Here is an 18,974-nt window from a genome sequence, read left to right as displayed (position 1 = left end):
GTTTTAAAAGTTCATTTAAATATACATCATATAATTTACTAATGCAAAGAACATTTTTGTCTTGGTCCCATTTTCCTTGATACAGGTAGAAAATTGAACTGACTTAGATCAGCATTCCTTCTTCTTAGCAGGAAGTCTTGCCCAGGGTGGCATGATCAGGCCAAGTGCCTTGCCCGGTTGTGTGCAGTGGGAATCATAGTCAGACTGTTTCTCAGCTACCTATGAATTGTGTGGTATTAGGACTTGGGGTTACAGTGGAATTGGATGGATTCTTGGTGAAAGGATACTTTCAGGCATCCCTTTTACATTAGTATTGTCAACAGATTGACAAACAGGCTGAAGTCTAGGCCTGCTTTGAAGTACAATACAGAAGAAGGAAAAAAGTACAAAAGAAATCCACTAATAGTTCTAGGGCATAATCAAGTACATAATTAACAGCATTTGAGAGGCTGTAACTCCCCAAGTTCACAGATAATGTGGTAAGACCATTTGTGATTACCACTTATGGTTAAGAATATGATTAAAACAGAATAATACTTTTACTGTGTTTCAGGGATTTACTGATAATCAGTTTTCTCTGGTGATTGAACCAGTAGTAAAATAAATAAAACCAGCTTCCTCTTTCTTCCTTCCTTTCTCTCTCTCCTTCCTTTCTTCCTGCCTGCCTGCCTTCTTTCCTTCCTTCCTTCTTCTTTTTCTTTTCTTTTCTTTTTTTTTTTTTTTGAGACGGAGTCTCGCTCTGTCACCCAGGTCAGAGTGCAGTGGCATGATCTCGGCTCACTGCAACCTCTGCCTCCTGGGTTCAAACGATTCTTCTGTCTCAGCCTCCCAAGTACCTGGGACTACAGGTGAGCACCATCACGCCTGGCTAATTTTTGTATTTTTAGTAGAGATGGGGTTTCACCGTAGTGGCCAGGCTGGTCTTGAACTCCTGACCTTGTGATCCTCCCACCTCAGCCTCCCAAAGTGCTGGGATTACAGCGTGAGCCATTGCACCCGGCCCTCTTTTACTTCTTCGTTTATATTAGCTGGCATTGACTTTGACAGATGGGCAGGTGGTAGTTTGTGAGACTGAGACATGGCTCCTTGTATACCAGTATTTGACAATGAGCTCAGCTCTTCATGCAGGGGCTTGGGGGCTCCTTTCTGTAATTCTAAAGCTTCTCCTCTATCTGAGAATGACATCTGTTGGGCTTCTTAGGGCCTCTGGTAGATATTTCCTTACAAGGAATGCATGCTGGATCTGAAGAGGTAGTTTAAAATGGCATATTAAAGGCAGAACGTTTAGTCTAAGCCTGTTAATCACTGCATTCCTGTGCTCCCCAGATTCTGAAAATGTCAGGAATTGAAAGACTAGTATGAATTTGGAGGTCTTGGCCTCTACTTGAGTAAGTATAGTACCTCCATTAATGTTCTTAGTCCATGGTGTGGGGTTATCACCAAAGGCAAATACTGCTATGGATGTAAACAGGAATTTTTCCCTTTAGTAACCTCCATTTTCAGCTAGCCCTGTTACATCCTTGGCTTCTGGACTGTAGGAAAACAGTTCCATTTATTTCATCCTTTCCTCTGGAATGTTCTTAATCTGATGTTGGCAGATCCTGACCTCACTCCCTGCTCACTGCAGAGGGGCTGGCTTGGCTTATGCAGCAGGCCTCCCAGGGGAAGTTTCCAAGCCAATCAGAATGCCCTCTTTTAGTGTCTTTCCTTATACCTTAGGATACTGTCTGAATCAACAGAAATGCTGAATGAACCCTAGGTGGAGTGGAAGGGTAAGAGAGAGTATGCTCGCACTCTGAATTTTGTTTCCTGTGGACCTAACTCCAAGTTTTTAAATTAAGCCTGAATTTTTTTTAACTCTTTCTGCCATTTCCACCTTGTCTTATGGAAGTGTAACCCCAAGCAAATTACGGGCAATTGGAGGTAGGCATCAACTTTAGTTCCTGGGCAGTTCCTGAGAGTATTGGTTGAGGCCTGGCCTTCACCCTAGTGTTTGGTTTAATTCATCAGTGTACATTTCTCGTTCTTCTGAGCTGGCTTCTAGAAGCCAGGCAATTCAACTGTATAGAACCTGTCAAATACCATAGCTTTTCAGATTTTTCTAGTTAATGGATCTCTGGGGTTACGGAGGGCACAGTCCCTCCATTTGCTGGCAATAGTTGGGTTGCTGGGATTGTTGGTCCCACTTCTGAGTTGACCCAGAAAGTATTAATATATCTCACTGTGGTGTGAAGTACAGACTGTCTTGTTCTCCTGAGACTGAGGGTCTGCATTCAGGAAAAGGCTGCCTAATATGGACAACTGGGTTGTTTGTTTGCCATTGGCCCAGGGAAGACTAGGAGGTGGAGAAAGTCTAATCTGAACCCAGGATAGAATCCTGTGTGAGAGAGAAATTTGCTATTCTTTCAGTTGAAATTTGCACTCTGAATCCCAAGAGAAGGCACCAGTAGGTCAGTTAATACTTCTTGTTGAGGCTTGCAAAAGACACTGCATTTCTAACAAAGCGTTTACCCATCCAAAAGAGAGATCCTGATTTGGCATATAAAACTACTGCCTCTTCTGGTTATCTTTCATCACTTGCTGAGTTTGAAAAGGTAATAAATGGTTTGTGTTTTAAGGAAAGAGGCTCTTCCCAAGACCTGAGGCTTTCTCATTCCTACCAGCTGGGCCCATTGCTAAAATGCTTTCCAGTGGGCTTGCTTCTGCCTGGCCAGCACCTGGGCTGCCCCAGCTTGTAATTAGCCTGCCTTTGCTTCATAAGCTTCCCAGGGTGTGGTTCTTCTTCTAAAAGCTTGTATGAATTGCTGTACTGTCTCTTTATAGTTTAAAAATGAATCCTTTTTTGTTCTTTGCAACTCATTTGCTTTTTTCTTTTCTTTTCTTTAAATTACTATTAACACCTGTTGATTCTTTTTTTTTTCTGATTGGCCTGTCACTGCATTCCTGCTCCCCCTCCCTCTAGCTGGGTTTGTCAAGTCGCCCATGTCAGAAACTAAGCTCACGGGGGACGCCTTTGAGCTGTACTGTGACGTGGTCGGGAGCCCCACGCCAGAGATCCAGTGGTGGTACGCAGAAGTCAACCGGGCAGAGTCTTTCAGACAGCTGTGGGACGGTGCTCGGAAGCGCCGTGTCACCGTAAACACCGCCTACGGGTCAAACGGCGTGAGTGTGCTGAGAATAACCCGGCTCACCTTGGAGGACTCTGGGACTTACGAGTGCAGGGCCAGCAACGACCCCAAGAGGAATGACTTGAGGCAAAACCCTTCCATAACATGGATTCGAGCCCAGGCCACCATAAGCGTCCTTCAGAGTGAGTCCAGCACCCTACAGTAGTAGTACTGTAGTCATTAGAGGTGGCCCGATGACCCTTCCCTTCTGCATCCTTTCCCTCTTCCCCAGTATGATCACTCACCCCACCCCTTGTCTTCGTTTTTTTTTCCAAACCCATGACCCTTCTGGTTGTAGTGTATGAAAACATCTGTGGCAACTTTTTTTCTTCTTTTCTTTGCCGTCCTTTCTGCCTCCCTTATTCCCCAACCCTTCTCTGTGTCTTTCTTCTCAGGAACAAAGAACTTGAGGAAATCCGTGACTGTCCAAAATCATCTGTGTTGGGGAGAGTTGCTGGGGGGAGAACTGGGAAGCTTAAAAAAAATTAAAACCAGGCGGTCTAAGGAGGGTAGTGTTGAAATGGTTTCTTTCCCTCCCCTTTGATTTTGTAGTAGGTTTCCTGCTATACTTTTGCTGATTTCTTCTCTGGTGCCTTTCTATTTTTGTTTCTTTCCCCAGTCTAACTACTTTTTATTTCTTCTGTTCTTCTGTTTGAAGCTCTCTAAGTAGCTGCCTTCACCTCTATGGTTTTAAGTTTGTGTCTGCCCAGCCTCTTCCCTTACTGTGACTTGGTGTCATCTTGTGATGGGAATGTTGCCATGGGTACAGTGTGGTGGTGTGTTTTGGTTGTTGGGTGGCATGTAAGCTTGGATATTTTCATAGTTCCAGCTCCTTTTCTTTTCTAAAACCGTGGCATTGCTTCTCTGATAACAGCCCTCTACTGCAGCAGTGTACTCCTCACTGGGCCTGCTAATTAGTCTCCTCTTTAAAAGCAGCAGCCTGGAACTTCCTTCATATGTTTTGCTATTAGGAGTCAGGTCACACTAAGCTGCAAATTATTCTTTTTTTAACCTATCACACTGTCTGGAAGTCAGAGTTGCAGTTGATTCCTGTTCATGGTTTGACTCTGATGAGTAGCTATTGGCACAGTGTGCCTTATCCCAAAGGATGGGAACTCCAGACATAGTGTGGGGACCACTCACACTGGCCCTTTCTTTGTGTCTTGAAAAAAGAGGAAACTAACTTCCAACCTGGTTTCTCGACATGATGGGGTGAGCTGACCAGCTGGCTCAGAATCCTCCCCTTGTAGCAGGTATGTGTGAGACGTATGACACCGGGACTTTTGTGGCCACTTCTCTCTCTTTCTCAAAAGTGACTTGCTACCTTATGTTGGAAAGCAGAGGGAGGGAGAAGCCACCACAGAACCAATGTTCCTGGCCAAGAAGAGTTCTGGCCCCACATCAAACCTGGTTATAATTGAGGGGACATTCACTTTTGGAAAGATCCTCTGGGGTTTTCACCTTTTCTTTGAGGACACAATGAGAGATCTATAGCCAGTTCTAGCTTAAAGAGCTGATTGATCTAGAGAAAGTAAGACTAGTAAAATCTTGCTTTGATGAGGAATTTGGTAATACATAAAGTAGTAAGACATGGGCCTTGAGTTATATACTTACATGGAAAACAGCAAATTAGTGTCTGTTCTTTGTAGCCACTTGAAGATCCCTATGGGTTAAAAAAGAGTCCTTTGTAGGGCAGTGGTAGGAGAGGCTGCTGCAGTTGGCACTGTTGAATCAGAGAACCTGCTTCTGGAAACAGGAAAAGAAAACTTTGTCTGTGTGAAAATGGGGAACATTAACCCAGTGATTTTTTTTTTTTTTAAACAATATTTTCCCCCTGCACGCCTCCTCCTCCTGCCCCCCTTGCTCCTTTCCTTATAAAAGCAGAATTACCTACATGGCCACAAAGGTCTGTGGAAGTTTATAGATATGGACTGGGCTGGGCATTTGCACTTGTACTTCCAAGAGCCTGACTCATAGCTAGAATGACCATGCCAAGGAGCTAGAAAAAGATGTGGCTTTGGGATACCGACCTGCCAATCCCGAGAATACATAGGATTCCCCCAGTTCACTTAGAATTGTCTGCATGTGGTTGAACCAAATCCTGGCTAGGCTCTCTTCAGACTTCCCCATCAGTCAGTTAACCCTAGTTAGCTGTTTTGGAGAGCCGGGAGTTTGCTGCTGCTGCTGCTGCTGCTGCTGCTTTTTTTTTTTTTTTCCAAACACCCTGGATCCAACTCTAATTGGATTGTTTTATGATCTCAGCATCCCAAAAGACATTGCCTCTATGGGAAGGTCAAGTGTTCTATCTAAGAATGACCTCCTGGTAGTACTTTCCCCAGAGCTCGTTGAGTATGTAAGGCAGGAAGAGAAGTGTGCCCAGTTTTTAGGTATCTCTCTGGCCATATAGGGTAAGGGTCTCCTATCCACTGCTTTTAAATAGACATCAGTGACAGGTAAACACATTTGAGCTTCTCCTAAATGTTCATCTCTCTTGGACTTTGACTGGGCAGCGCTTGGCCACAAAAATAAAAGCCCCACCTTCATCCTGGTGCAGAATGCAGATGAGGCACCATGGCCAAAGAACTTGGTGTAGCACTGTTTTTCATATACAGCAATCACAGGAGGCAGGTTATCCTACCCCACAACCCTCCTATGGTGCAGAATCATATTTAAACCTATTTAAATTATCCACTTGCTCCCAGCTGACTCTCTCCTGGATCTTTAACACTTAAGGGAAAAAGTGCTTTCCTTTGCCTTCCAAGAATTCTTGACAGAAAGTCTACCAGGTTGCTTTCATCAACTTCTTAATCTCCCTGAGCTGCAGTGGTCATTTGCATCGCCACAGGTAAGAGTAGCATTTACTTTGGCCTCCTTGTATTTAAACATCTGGAAGCTCTTGGCCTCATTCTCAGAGTTTACCCTTTCTCAGTGCAATCTGAGAGGAATAGCCAGAAGGAGAGTCCCAAGTGGGACAGAAAATGAAATTGGATAATTAAAATTCAGTAAAAACCTAAAAGTGTGTTTGGGTTTTAATGTTGCCTTTATATTTTTTTAATTTCTCTTCTGTGGAGTACTGGTTCTATCTTTTTCTCTTTTGTTTTTGCTTGGTTTTGATTTTTCTTGGAATTGTGATGCTTTCTGCTGATGGTGTGTGTGCGCGCCTTCCATTGCAGGGTTTGCAGCCGTTTCTGCTCGACTTCTTAAGGCCCAGGGATTTGGCTTCTGTCCAGTGTGTCTTGGAAACCATGGGACACCACTGCGCTAACGTGTTTACATGCATCTGCTTCTGTCTTAGTGGCTGCTATGCCTCCATTATCTGTACATAGAGACCCTGTTTGATGTTACTGATAAGGACCAGTGCTGAATGGAAGATAACCGTTATCCTTTTGCCAGAGTTGGAAAATAGAACTAATTTGTTAATTGAGCAAACTTAAGGTTTTGCTTTATTACAAGTTTCTTCAAAGACATTAACTCTACAAATCAGAAATGTTACATCGTTAGGAGGTCCTTAAGACATTACATTTTCCAGGTATCCCACGACTTCCCCATGCTTTCCCCCTCCCTGAATAGCAAGCAACTTAGTTCCCATGGAGGGAGAGAGTTCTTTCCTCAAGTTAAGGCTCAGCACAATACTGTATAAAATGGTGAGGGGAGCTGCTGCAGAGCTGTAGACAGGAAGTGGCTAGACACAGGGAAATGGGAAGTCAGTCAAGGGTTTCTGAGAGAGAATTGGAAAACAAATAGCAAATACCTCTTATTGTGGTTGGGAAAAGATGGTTAGTGTAGACTTAACCTGGAGATGTTTGACCAAAAGTAGAGAAAACTAAGCCTGGGGAAATAATAAAGACAAAGCACATTAACAAAAGACAACAACCCTAGAAATGACTTTAATACAGTGATGGATTTCAAAGTGCTTTAAAGATGAAACTTCCAGGAATAATATAGAGTGATTTTAAGCATTTCTGTTCAATGTATTATAATATTTGACTCAAGTAGGTTATTTTTGTAGATACGGTAGTGATCCCTGGTTATCTAAGCACAGAATAGAACCAGAGGTGAAGTATGTCCTAGGACAAAAGGTGGCGGGGGTGGTCTTGGGGCTGGGGGGCAGGGATAGAGAATTCAGTCAGATATGTCTTCTAGGCCCAGCTTTGCCATTAGTGATACTTATGGCCTTGCACAAATCATTTCACTTTTCCAGCTCTTAAAATTTAAGAGTGGGATTCAATGAACTCTAAGGGCCCTTCTAAAATTCTAGGAGCCCATAATACCAACACAATATTGCACTCTAGTTATATTTTCTCAGAATGGAATGTGTTTTAAAGTGCAATTCTGGAAAACAAAAACAAAAAAACAAAAAACTTGTTTTGGGAATAAGTATGGCTGGAGAGGAAGAACTGATGATGCTTTTTCAAGAATTTTGCCTCCACAAAATTTGGAAAATGCAAGTGAATTCCAGTAGGAAGTATGCTTTTAGAATCCACAGTGTCTTTTTTCTGCATAAATAATGGCCATGGCTGGTTTGCCATAGGTTTAATATTTAAATGTGGGGAAAGTTATACTTGTATTATCTAATTATTACTGTTCCAAGGCCCAGTGACACAATAGGGAGTATATTATAATAGGTATATAAATGATATGGCCTTTGTCTTCAGAACGGAAGGTGGAGCCTGGTTTTCTAATTGAATCCGAATTGTTTGGTGGTTCTTTTAAAAAGGTGGTATTCAAAAGCGTAAGTGGATTGTTACCAGTACAAACACCCATAATACTCCCATTCTTTCACGTCTAGGCCAACTGGTCTTCAGGCTGTTGTCTGCGCTAGTGGTCATTTGCTTATAATCATTGTTTTTCCTTTCTTGACTTCCTCCAAAGTGGTAAAGTGAAATTCCTCATGTGGTCCTGTCTGCCCTCCCTCTTTTTCTAGTTTCCCCCTCCTACCCCGTCCAATTCTCAGGCCAGGGCTACAGAGGATGGAAGGCTATTGCCCCCTATCATTGTGCACTCTTATTACAGAGCCAAGGATTGTCACCAGTGAAGAGGTCATTATTCGAGACAGCCCTGTTCTCCCTGTCACCCTGCAGTGTAACCTCACCTCCAGCTCTCACACCCTTACATACAGCTACTGGACAAAGAATGGGGTGGAACTGAGTGCCACTCGTAAGAATGCCAGCAACATGGAGTACAGGTGAGAAGGGTGGGCAGCTCCTGGGAAGGTGGGAGGGAGTGTGGCTGAGCTTACTTGACATTCATAATCCATAGTTGTGCCATGCAGGAGGGACATGAGATATATTTGGCTCTCCCTTGGAGAGTCCAATCCAGTATATCTCAGGTAAGGCCCAGTAGTCTAGAAAAGATTCCCAAAGGATTCTAATGAGCAGCCAGATTTGAGAACCATAGATTATCCCCTCACTATAATCATAGAGAAACTGAGGCCATGAAGTAGTGATTTGTTCAGGGTAACAATGCTAGTCAATAGGAGAGTCACACTTAGAATGTAGTCTCTTTGCCTAATCTAGTCAGATCGAAGTTAGGTTTGAAGAAACAGATTGAAGTCTGCTTTGTGACTGTAGAGCAAGACATCTCCCTAAGCCATCTTTCCACTGGGTAGATTTCCTGGTGAATTCCCTTTTAGGAGTGTGTAACATCACTGTAACCTGGTAAGGACCAGCGGATGCAGGGCTCTTGAATGATCTGGAGTGAGGATGGTAGCCTGGAAATACCCTTTGAAGAAAGAAAGATATTTGCTGGCTAGAGTTACCCAGCACCCAAATATTTGGTGCTTTTTGGAATATCTAGCACACATGGCACCCCACGTTTCAGAATAGTTTGTTCCTGGTTGAAAACTGTCTGGAAAAGAATCAGCTAATCCTGCTTAGAAGGTTAATACAGTGCGAAGAAAGAGAGCACTGAAGTGAGACCAGGAAAGCCCACGTACCCGTGATGGCAAAGGCATTCTGCAGGATATTGCAGCATTGAGACCTTTTCACACCCCTTATTTAGTTGATCCAAATGAATCTGTGGCTCCTCCTTTTTTCCCAAGCAAGGAAGGAGTGACTCTTGGCTGCTTTAAGGCCAAATACTGTATTTAGTAAGTTCTAGAACCAAGGCTAGGTTCCAGGTCTTCTGATTTTCTAGAAGTTTTTCTAGAATTGCTTTTATTTTATCTGCTATGCCATTCGCTTAGTGGCAAAGTAGTTAACCTATCTCCACTGTAGTTTCTTCTGATAAAAAAAAAATTAGAAATTTAGCCTCAGCGATTTTCCTCATAGTTTGGAAAGGATTAATCAAATAAAGTTGTTAGGTGGAATGAAAAGCATTTTTTTCTGGTTCTGTCCATTAGTTTTACAGACTTGATTTTTTGTTGTTATTTTATTGAGACAGGGTCTGGCTCTGCCTCCCAGCCTGGAGTGCAGTAGTGCGGTCTCAGCTCACTGCAACCTCTGCCTCCCGGGCTCAAGCCATCCTCCCCAGTAGCTGGGACCACAGGTGCACACCACCATACCCGGGTAATTTTTTTTTGTATTTTTTGTAGAGACTGGGGTTCACCGTGTTGCCCAGGCTGGTCTTGAACTCCTGAGTGCAAGCAGTCTTCCCACCTTCGCCTCCCAAAGTGCTGGATTTACAGGCGTGAGCCACTGCATCCAGCCTCAGACTTGTTTTTTATAATACATCCTTTAAGATAGCAGACATCCAATTATGTTTCTCTTGGGTCTTGTACTATTGCCTGCAAAGTGTTGAGCTTTAACTTCATGAAGTTTCAGCCTGACTTTATAAAATGCTTCTTCTCTCTTTTTTTCCCCCCCTCAGCTTATTTGAAGCTCTCCAAGGGTGTTGTGTATCTCTAGAGTTTTTCAGGGATTCTACATTTTGTGGAGTAACAACTGATGAGTTCCTTGGGCTACTTAATAAATCAGCCTGAAGAGCCGATTTCAGAACCCTGCTTCTGCCCAGCCTGTAGGGGATGTTATCCCTTTGCTTTAATTTCTTGCTAATAGCTAGTCCAAGAGAATGGTGTGGGGAGATTTTGAGCCTATAGGCATGGACTCAAGTGTAGGAGTTATCTTCCCAAGTATTTCTCAAAGAACTTAGAAGTCTAAGAACTTCAGTCTTAAGTTCAGGACTGAGTTTGAGGAAGGAGCAGCAGCTTTTTCTTCAGAGCTTAGACCCAAAGAACTTCAGTTTAAGCCCTGAAGAAAGAGCTGCTGCTCCTTCCTCAAACTCTGGAACACTTGTTTGATAAGAGCAGCTGACTTGTCTGTTTTCCAATTGGGAGCATACTGATAGAAGAGGCATGGTGTCACATTGAGAAGACACCTTGACTGCTTCTCCCAGAATATTGTGCTGCCATGTGGATATCTTGAGACAGTCCTGGGGATAGGCTATGTCTCTCCTTGTCCATAGTCTCTTAACCTGTGTTTCCTTTTTGGAATGAGCAATATAAGATGGATAAATGCATTAGGCCAGTGAGTGGTTGAGTTTAGGAGTTTTTCTTAGACATTAAATAGTGCAGTAGAGATTTGACCGTCACAAGTATCATATTTTAACCCCTAAGCAAAAGAGCCAGAGCTCAGCCCTATATAAACATTTATCCTCTGATCTGGAGGCTGCTGTTTTTCTTTTATCTGTAATTTCTCACCGACCTTTCTGCACATGTTTGGTGTATGTGCTTGTAGGCCAGAGTGTACTGAGTTGATGTGTAGTTGGCCCTCAGGGGCAAGAAAGCTTGTTTGGAATCACCCTGTGTGATTGAGATGAAGTGCTGTTCTGGCCATATATACTACTTTTTCTTTTTTTCTTTTTTTTTGAAACAGGGTCTTACTCTGTCACCCAGACTGGAGTACAGTGGCATGATCATGGCTCACTGCAGCCTTGACCTCCCAAGTTCAAGCGATCCTCCTGCCTCTTAGCCTCCCGAGTAGCTAGGACTATACGTGCACCACCATGCCCAGCTAGTTTTTTAATTTCTTATAGAGACAGGGTTTCGCCATGTTTCCCAGGCTGATCTCAAACTCCTGGGCTCAAGCAGTCCACCCACGTCAGCCTCCCCAAGTGCTGGGATTACAGGTGTGAGCCCCCGCGCCCGACCCATACAGTCTTCTTACAGTCCTTCCTGTCACTCTGCTTAACTTGATCTGAATCTGTGCACAGATATTCACTCTGTGTTCACTCAGTAATTCATTCATTTATTCATTCCCCTGTCATATTCCAGGCACCAGGCGAGGTGCTCTGTATGGGATAGTATGCCGAATAAACAGTGCCTATCCACATAGAACTTGGTCTCTTGGGAAGCCGGACATTAATCAAGTAATCACATAAATATATAATCACACACATGATAAGTACTGTGAAGAAGTACAGAGTAGTATGAGAGAGAATGTTGTGGAAAGGGATGACGTTTAGATTGGGGCTGGAATAAACTGACATGTAAGCCAAGACCTGATGGAAATGGAGTTAGGTAGACTAAGGGACGAGAAGAGCATTCTCTGTAAAGAAACATCTTGTGTGGAGGTTTTGAGGTGGGAACAAGCTTGGTGCTTGAAAAACTGAAGAGAGACCAGAAGAGCTAGACAGTAGCATGGGATGGAGCTAGGGATATAGACAGGGGCCAGATCATGTAGGGCCCTGGGGTTTATCATAAGACTTTTTGCTGCATGTCTATGGCTGATGCTCTGATGGCAGATTTTTTTCTTTTTCTTTATGCTTGGGTCCTGTTAGCGAGTAGACTTGTGGAAAGGCATGCTACTAAAGGACAAGGTAGGAAGAACAGAACTACCAAAACAAGGTCTTTGGAGAAGCTCAGAAAACTTGTGCTTTTTGTTTGTTTGTTTCTCTTCTTGTTTATCTAACTGGAACCACCAGGTGAACAAGAGGTTTTTAGTGATTTTTGTCATTTGCTTTTGTTTTTCTGAGATAGAGTCTTGCTCTGTCGCCCAGGCTGGAGTGCATTGGCGTGATCTTGGCTCACTGCAACCTCTGCTGCCCGGGTTCAAGTGATTCTCCTGCCTCAGCCTCCCAAGTAGCTGGGATTACAGGCGTGTGCCACCACGCCCGGCTAATTTTTTTATTCTTAGTAGAGACGGGGTTTCAGCATCTTGGCCAGGCTAATCTCGAACTCCTGATCACCCGTCTCAGCCTCCTAAAGTGCTGGGATTACAGGGGTGAGCCACCACACCCAGCTGTGATGGTTTTATACTGTATATCTGAATATAAACTATAGTACTTTGGACATCCTTCTATTTTGATTACTTTTGCATTTTGTTTCTCCCAATAGACCAGAGCATCCTAAGGTTAGGGACCATGTTGCCATTCCATCTTTGTATTCTTGGCACCCTGTAAAGAGCAAGACATTAATGTTTTAGGATGCATAGAGAGGGATTTTTGCTTTTAGTTAGAAGGAGGTGAGTTGCATTGAGGGTTTGGAGAGCAGGATCCCGGATTGCCCCTTTGATTCTCCTTCTGTTGTATATTTTGACCATTCCCAGTTTCCTCACTTGGTTTTTCTTCTCATCTCTGCAGGATCAATAAGCCGAGAGCTGAGGATTCAGGCGAATACCACTGCGTATATCACTTTGTCAGCGCTCCTAAAGCAAACGCCACCATTGAAGTGAAAGGTACAACCCAGCAGAGGCTGTGGTGTGAGCCTCTCACTCTCCTTCCAAGACAGTACCTTGGTCTGGAGTCCCAGTCTTCAAGCTCCTCTTCTTTCCATGTCAAGACATAATTTAATGTTATGGTTAGGCCGCAGGCTCAGGAGCCTGGCTGCCTGGGTTTAAATTCCGACCCCATCATCTACTAGCTGTGTGGCCTTGGTGGTTTACTAACTTCTCTTTGCTTCCTTTTCCTCATTTTTAAAATGAGGATATCAGCAGTACTTACATCATGGGTTTGTTAGGAGGATTAAATAAGTTAATAGATTGAACTACATAAAATTGCTGTTTTTATATGTCAAAAATGTTTCAGTGTTGGCAGCTCCTATGGCCCAAGGCTTTGTAAAGCTCTTAGGTCAGTGCCTTACAAGTATGATTACATAGGTCTTCTGTGGGCCAGCAGGATTGAGGGGGAAGGTACAGTGGGTACAGTGTGCAGAGTGGACATCAGCTGTTTGTGGATAATTCATTAGAATTGTAATAGAAACCTTTGAAAGAGGAGGCAGTAGTAGAAAGTTCCAAGAAGGGCAAACAGAACTATAAAAGTTGGAGCTACCCAACATCATAAATTTCACCTTTCCTATGTTATTTCAAAGAAGCATCTGAGACCCAGAAAAGTGAAACTTCTAGCTCTCTGTCACACAGTGAGTTTGTGGCAGAGCTAGTCTAGAACACAGGTCTTGACTCCCAATCCAGTGTTTTTTCTACTCTCACAAAATGATCATGAGGAGGCAGGGCTACTGTTTGAGGTCAGGTTTTCTATTTTCAGTCTTTCTCATTTTGCTTAGTAAGGACACCGACTTGTTCTTTAAATCCATAGAGTTATCCCTGGAAGCTAGAAGGACAAATTTAGGAGAAGGAAAGGGCCCATATAATAGGTATTCAGGTCTTCCTAAAATATTTGTAAGATTAAAATTGCAGATTCAAGAAAGGCTTAGACACATTGAAGGTTTCCATTATATGGTGTTATTAAATGAAAGTAATATCTTGGTGACACAGCCCTCACTTGTGAGTTGATGTAGGGATGGCCACTGCCTCCTCCATCTGCCAGTTTGATTCTGAATGCCTAAAGGAGTTACAGTCACAGTGGGCCAGAAAACTTGGCATTTCATTTTTTCAGTGGCTTTCCTTGGAGAAATCTTGGTTTCTACCCATTTTAGAAGAATGCCACATGTATTCAACATGAGGATGAAGGATGTGGGAAAACATTTTCTCTAAGCCAGTGAGGGCGTTCCCCAGCCTAGGTGAGCTGAATTGTGTAGGGAGACTTCTCTGTGAGACTTGAGGCCCTGCTGCATTCCTGGCTGAGCCTTTGGCACAAAGTCCAAGTGCAAAGGCAGGGTGGGTGAGGGAGGGAAAGATTGGGGTGTCTAGTTCATTGTGCTCCCCAAGCCTGAGATAATTAGTCCTAACTAACTGTAATTGTTAGTGACTTTGAGTTAATGATTTCTAAATAGCACTTTCAAGAGTGAAAACCGAAATGGTTTTTCCATCTGTTTGGCTGCTTAAGAAAGTGGGGTTTAGTGGCCCTAGAGGCATCTTTCTTCATATTCTCTTCAGCAGGTAGGAAGCAGCAGTTGCCAGGGTCAGAGAATAGGACGCTGTAGGCCAGGAGTATTATCAGAGCAAGTTACAACTTACGTGTTATATTCAAGGTGCTTACTGTGCACTGTTGCATTCTCACTGTACAAATAGCCCTATAAGGAAGGTGAGGCAGGTGGTGGTATCCTGGTTTTACAGAAGTAGACCTTGAGAGAATTCTGTTTTATAAATAACCTAAACCATATTCTGGACCACTTTGTATAGATATACTGTGTGTTTCTCTCTCAAGAAAATTTGTAAAGAATTCTAGTCTGTCTTCTCTCCCCAACACCTGGATAGAAAAGAGCTGAATGTTTAATGTCTTCTCTTCCAAGTTATGGATAGTTGAGTCTGGTAAAGACTTTGAACACTTCGCTTTTTCAGTATATGTTTTTAAAGGTTTGCCATAGGCCCAGGATCATATTCTGAGCTCACTTCCAATTGTGGTTGGGGTAGAAAAACTGCCTTGCATTTAGAGTAGTACATGTCTGTATGTTAGTTCCCAAAACATTTTAATAGAAACTCATATTTTATTCCCTTAGTGTCTCTGGGGTGGCGATAAGAGACAGTTATCTTTTTATAGCTGTAGCAATTTGAAAAATCTGCTGAGTAATAGAGAGTTAAGAGGTGGTTGTACTTGAGAACAAAGAGGTTCCGAGAACATCAGTGGCCTCTTGGCTGACAGGAGTCTCTGAGAATCTTCCTGTGTGGCTTTAACTGAATCAGCACATCAGGGCATATGATTCAGACCATGCATATATATTTCTTCAACGTCTATTCTGCTGTCAGCCATTTCTTTCCCATCTGCCTTTTCCTGTCTTTCAGAACATTTCTGGGGTGTTGTTTGGGCTCAGCACTGTGGGAAGTGATTTAGCCTAGCCAGGGACTGGGCATTATCTGTCAGATTACCAAACCTTGAGTTATCTGTGGTCTACAAAAGAAAAGAAGGCTGCAGGAACCAGAGAGAGGGATGGTGGCCTGGGAACAGAGCCAAGATGGTCATGTTTTTTAACCAAAGCCTGTAGATCACCGTCAAGAAAATTTGGAGGATAGGAGTTATCTACATGTAGTGGGGGAGGCCTTGTATCTGAAGCAGATTTTTAAATTCTCTTCCTTTTTTTTTTTTTTTAAAGGACACAATGTGACATAGTATAAACAGGAAGATACTGTCGAGGGTTACGTTTCTCAGGTATTCGGCAGGTGATCTGCACAGATGTGGAGAAGGAAGATGGACCTGGGCCGGTTAGGAGAGGGAAGACAGCAGTGATGAGGCCTTGTGGAGCCCAAAGCCCTGCCTTCCTGGGGGTCCACTCAGCTAACACTGAGGAGGCATCTTTATCCTCAGCTTGTGACTCTTCAGAGGCTGTGATACCAGAGAGTGCACACCTTACAGAGAATTCATGAATGAATAGATGTTGAAATTTTCTATCCCTATAATTTTTCAACCTTTTGCCCCTTACTCCTTCCCTCTTCTCCTTCCTTCCTTTTCTAAAATTAAAAATAAAAAAAATGCTCACAAAAAAGCAAATTGAAAATCCCGATATCATTTACAAAGTAAAAAGAAAAAACTTGCTCTCATGACTCCCAAGCACTATCCTTATCCCTTAACCATTTTGATTAGTACAGGAAAGAAGGAGTTTGAATTTTATTGCTGTTTTTGGAAAAGGATTTTGTTGGTCACCCAATCCTCTGCAACAAATATGTCACTGTCTCTTGTGAGAAGCACATCTCAGCCCAGAAGGGGCTTGACCCTGTTGTCTTACTAGGTTCATCTCACCCTCCTCATTGGACATTTCAAATGAGTTTCAGTCTTTTGGTTGCCGTGAGAGCCAGGATTGATCTTGTTTTTCTCCTCCCTACTCCTTAGCTTTCTCTATATTTGACTATTAAGAATAAAGGTTAGGATTTCTATAAGTGGCCTTGCCCTGCCTTCCTATTTCCTACTTTGTCATGGTGCGTTACAAGTGACATATTAATCCAGACTGGCCAAGGCAAGTGTGGTGGGGATGAAGATCATTGTGAAGAACAGTGATACGCAGACCACATTCGCACGGCACTTTCAGCATGCACAGCATCTCCACCGTCCTTTCTTCACTGACAGTCAAGAAAGGTAGCTAGTGAGGATGCGTGGAGGATGTGACATCCTTTAGGTCAGAACTGATGTCAAAGCAACCTGCTTCTGTCTCAGAATTGCCATGACTTGAGAAGTCTTTGAAGGCATAATAATACGAAGCTGCTAGGGCATTTTGAACATTAACTTCAGCCCAAAAACCATACCTGGACTTTGTTTTCCTCTCTTCAGGGTGCCACCCTGACTTTCCTTAATAAGAATAAGAATAGCTAACATTATTGCATGCTTACTGTGGGTCAGGCACTGTGCTAGGTGCATTATTTGTTCCTTTTCTCTCCTTTAGTCTCCACAACTCTATGGGATAAGTGTGATTATTATCTCCGCTTCCCAGGTGAGAAAATTGAGGCTTGAGGGAATAACTGGCCCAGTGTCACAGAGTTTACTGGTGGAGCCAGGGTTCTCACTCAGGCACCCTAGCATTAGATCCTATGCTCCTAAGCACCAAGCCATGGTGCTCTGTTGAGCATGTAACATTTAAAAGGCCTTGACTAAGAGTTAAGAGAAATGTGTTCTAATTGTGGTTCTGCCATTAAACACAGTGTGACTCTGACCAGTCACTTCCCTTCTCTGGGTCTCAAGCTTCCTGAAGTGCATGATGAAGTAGAATGAGATAGCTCATCTTCAAGGTTCCTTTGTTCTGTGTGGCTCTGATGGTCTGGGTTACCTTATGTGGACAGAGAGGAGAGGTTGTGTATTAGTGTTTCCTAGAGGGACAGAACTTACAGGAGAGATATATATATGGGGGTTTATTAAGTATTAACTTACATGGTCACAAGGTCCCACAGTAGGCTGCCTGCAAGCTTGAAGAGCAAGGAAAGCCAGTCCGAATCTCAAAACTGAAGAACTTGGAGTCCGATGTTTCAGGGCAGGAAGCATCCAGCACAGGAGAAAGATGTAGGCTGGGAGAGGTTGGTTATTGAAGGAAGTGATTTCCAAGCCCATTTTCCTAGTGTTATTGGAAAATTTCAATTTGTCAGTTTCTCAGCTTGGAAAAGTCACCTGAATGACTCCCACACCTCTACCCACTCATCTCCTTGTCTTGTGGTGGGGGTATCTGACCTCCAGTACTGGTGCCAGGAAAGGTGACAGAACAGTGGTCTTCAATTTCATTCATATGAACTGTGGCTTGGGCATCAGATTAAGGCACATCAGGTGATTATGGTGTACAGCCAGGGTTGAGGATCACTGTCTTTGAGGAAACTTCTACACCTCTTGCTCAGTGGTTTCACCTGCAGAAGGAGGCACCTGTCCTAGACTGCTGTAGTGTTCACAACCAATGATGAATCTGCTGTGGGTGGAGAGTGCTTGTTGAGCCAAAAGCCTGCATCCTTCTTGCTTCCGTCTTGACCAGTCTCATATTCCTTCTTGGGCATAGCTCTTGGCAAGCAGTAAATCTTCACTCTCCCACTGCCTTAAGCCAAGTGTTCATTTTGTCCACCACAAAGATAGGTGTTTTTGGGATTTGATAAGGTTGTATGAAGGAAGCAAATAGACCGTGAATGCAGAATCTCTGTGTTTACTTGGAAACAGCCTACTCATTGACAACACCTTTAAGGATAGATTTTCTTTTCTTTGAAAATGAATTGCTAGGTTATGAACATGCTTTAAAAAGTGAGCACCAAGGCCGGGCGCAGTGGCTCACACCTGTAATCCCAGCACTTTGGGAGGCTGAGACCGGCAGATCACAAGGTCAGGAGTTCAGGACCAGACCATCCTGACCAAGATGGTGAAACCCCGTCTCTACTACAAAATACAAAAATTAGCCAGGCGTGGTGGCAGGCGCCTGTAGTTCCAGCTACTCGGGAGGCTGAGGCAGAAGAACTGCCTGAACCCAGGAGGCAGAGGTTGCCGTGAGCCAAGATCGTGCCACTGCACTCCAGCCTGGGCGACAGAGCGAAACTCCGTCTCAAAAACAAAACAAAACAAAACAAAACAAAAAGTGAGCACCAAATAAGCAGTGTCTGTAAAGAGGTCTTATTTGTTGATCGCTTTCTTAAGTCTGTTCTGTTAACTTTATTTAATATCATCTGAAACATCCTTCTGTGGCCTGAGTTGACAGTTTCTTTTTTTTTTTTTTTTTTTTTTTTTGAGACAGAGTCTCGCTATGTCGCCCAGGCTGGAGTGCAGTGGCCGGATCTCAGCTCACTGCAAGCTCCGCCTCCTGGGTTTTTACGCCATTCTCCTGCCTCAGCCTCCCGAGTAGCCGGGACTACAGGCGCCCACCACCTCGCCCGGCTAGTTTTTTGTATTTTTTAGTAGAGACGGGGTTTCACCGTGTTAGCCAGGATGGTCTCGAACTCCTGACCTCGTGATCCGCCCGTCTCAGCCTCCCAAAGTGCTGGGATTACAGGCTTGAGCCACCGCGCCCGGCCGAGTTGACAGTTTCTACAGCATCTAGCTTGGCCTAGAAGCTGACCCTTTGCCCTTAGTGCCCCAGGTTAGGTAGCA

At 43.6% G+C, this 18,974-nt stretch overlaps 1 protein-coding gene across 6 annotated transcripts in view; it reads left to right on the top strand.

Annotated features, from left to right (window-relative positions):
- NPTN (neuroplastin) overlaps window positions 1–18,974 on the top strand; it is a 73,155-nt gene that overhangs the window by 33,060 nt on the left and 21,121 nt on the right. For 4 of the 6 annotated variants that reach the window (XM_015142608.3, NM_001266786.1, XM_077937840.1 and 1 more), the window contains exons 2-4: window positions 2,963–3,310; window positions 8,181–8,352; window positions 12,684–12,778. In XM_015142608.3, coding sequence (XP_014998094.1) covers window positions 2,963–3,310; window positions 8,181–8,352; window positions 12,684–12,778 — 615 coding nt within the window. The remainder of the gene's footprint in view (window positions 1–2,962; window positions 3,311–8,180; window positions 8,353–12,683; window positions 12,779–18,974) is intronic. The other 2 variants (XM_015142610.2, XM_015142609.2) reach the window with 1 other exon arrangement.

The sequence above is a fragment of the Macaca mulatta genome, chromosome 7 (assembly GCF_049350105.2).
Source record: "Macaca mulatta isolate MMU2019108-1 chromosome 7, T2T-MMU8v2.0, whole genome shotgun sequence".
In the NCBI taxonomy this organism is placed as follows: Eukaryota; Metazoa; Chordata; class Mammalia; order Primates; family Cercopithecidae; genus Macaca; species Macaca mulatta.
The sequence above is the reverse complement of the archived record's forward strand: the minus strand, read 5'-3'. Positions and strand labels throughout refer to the sequence as shown.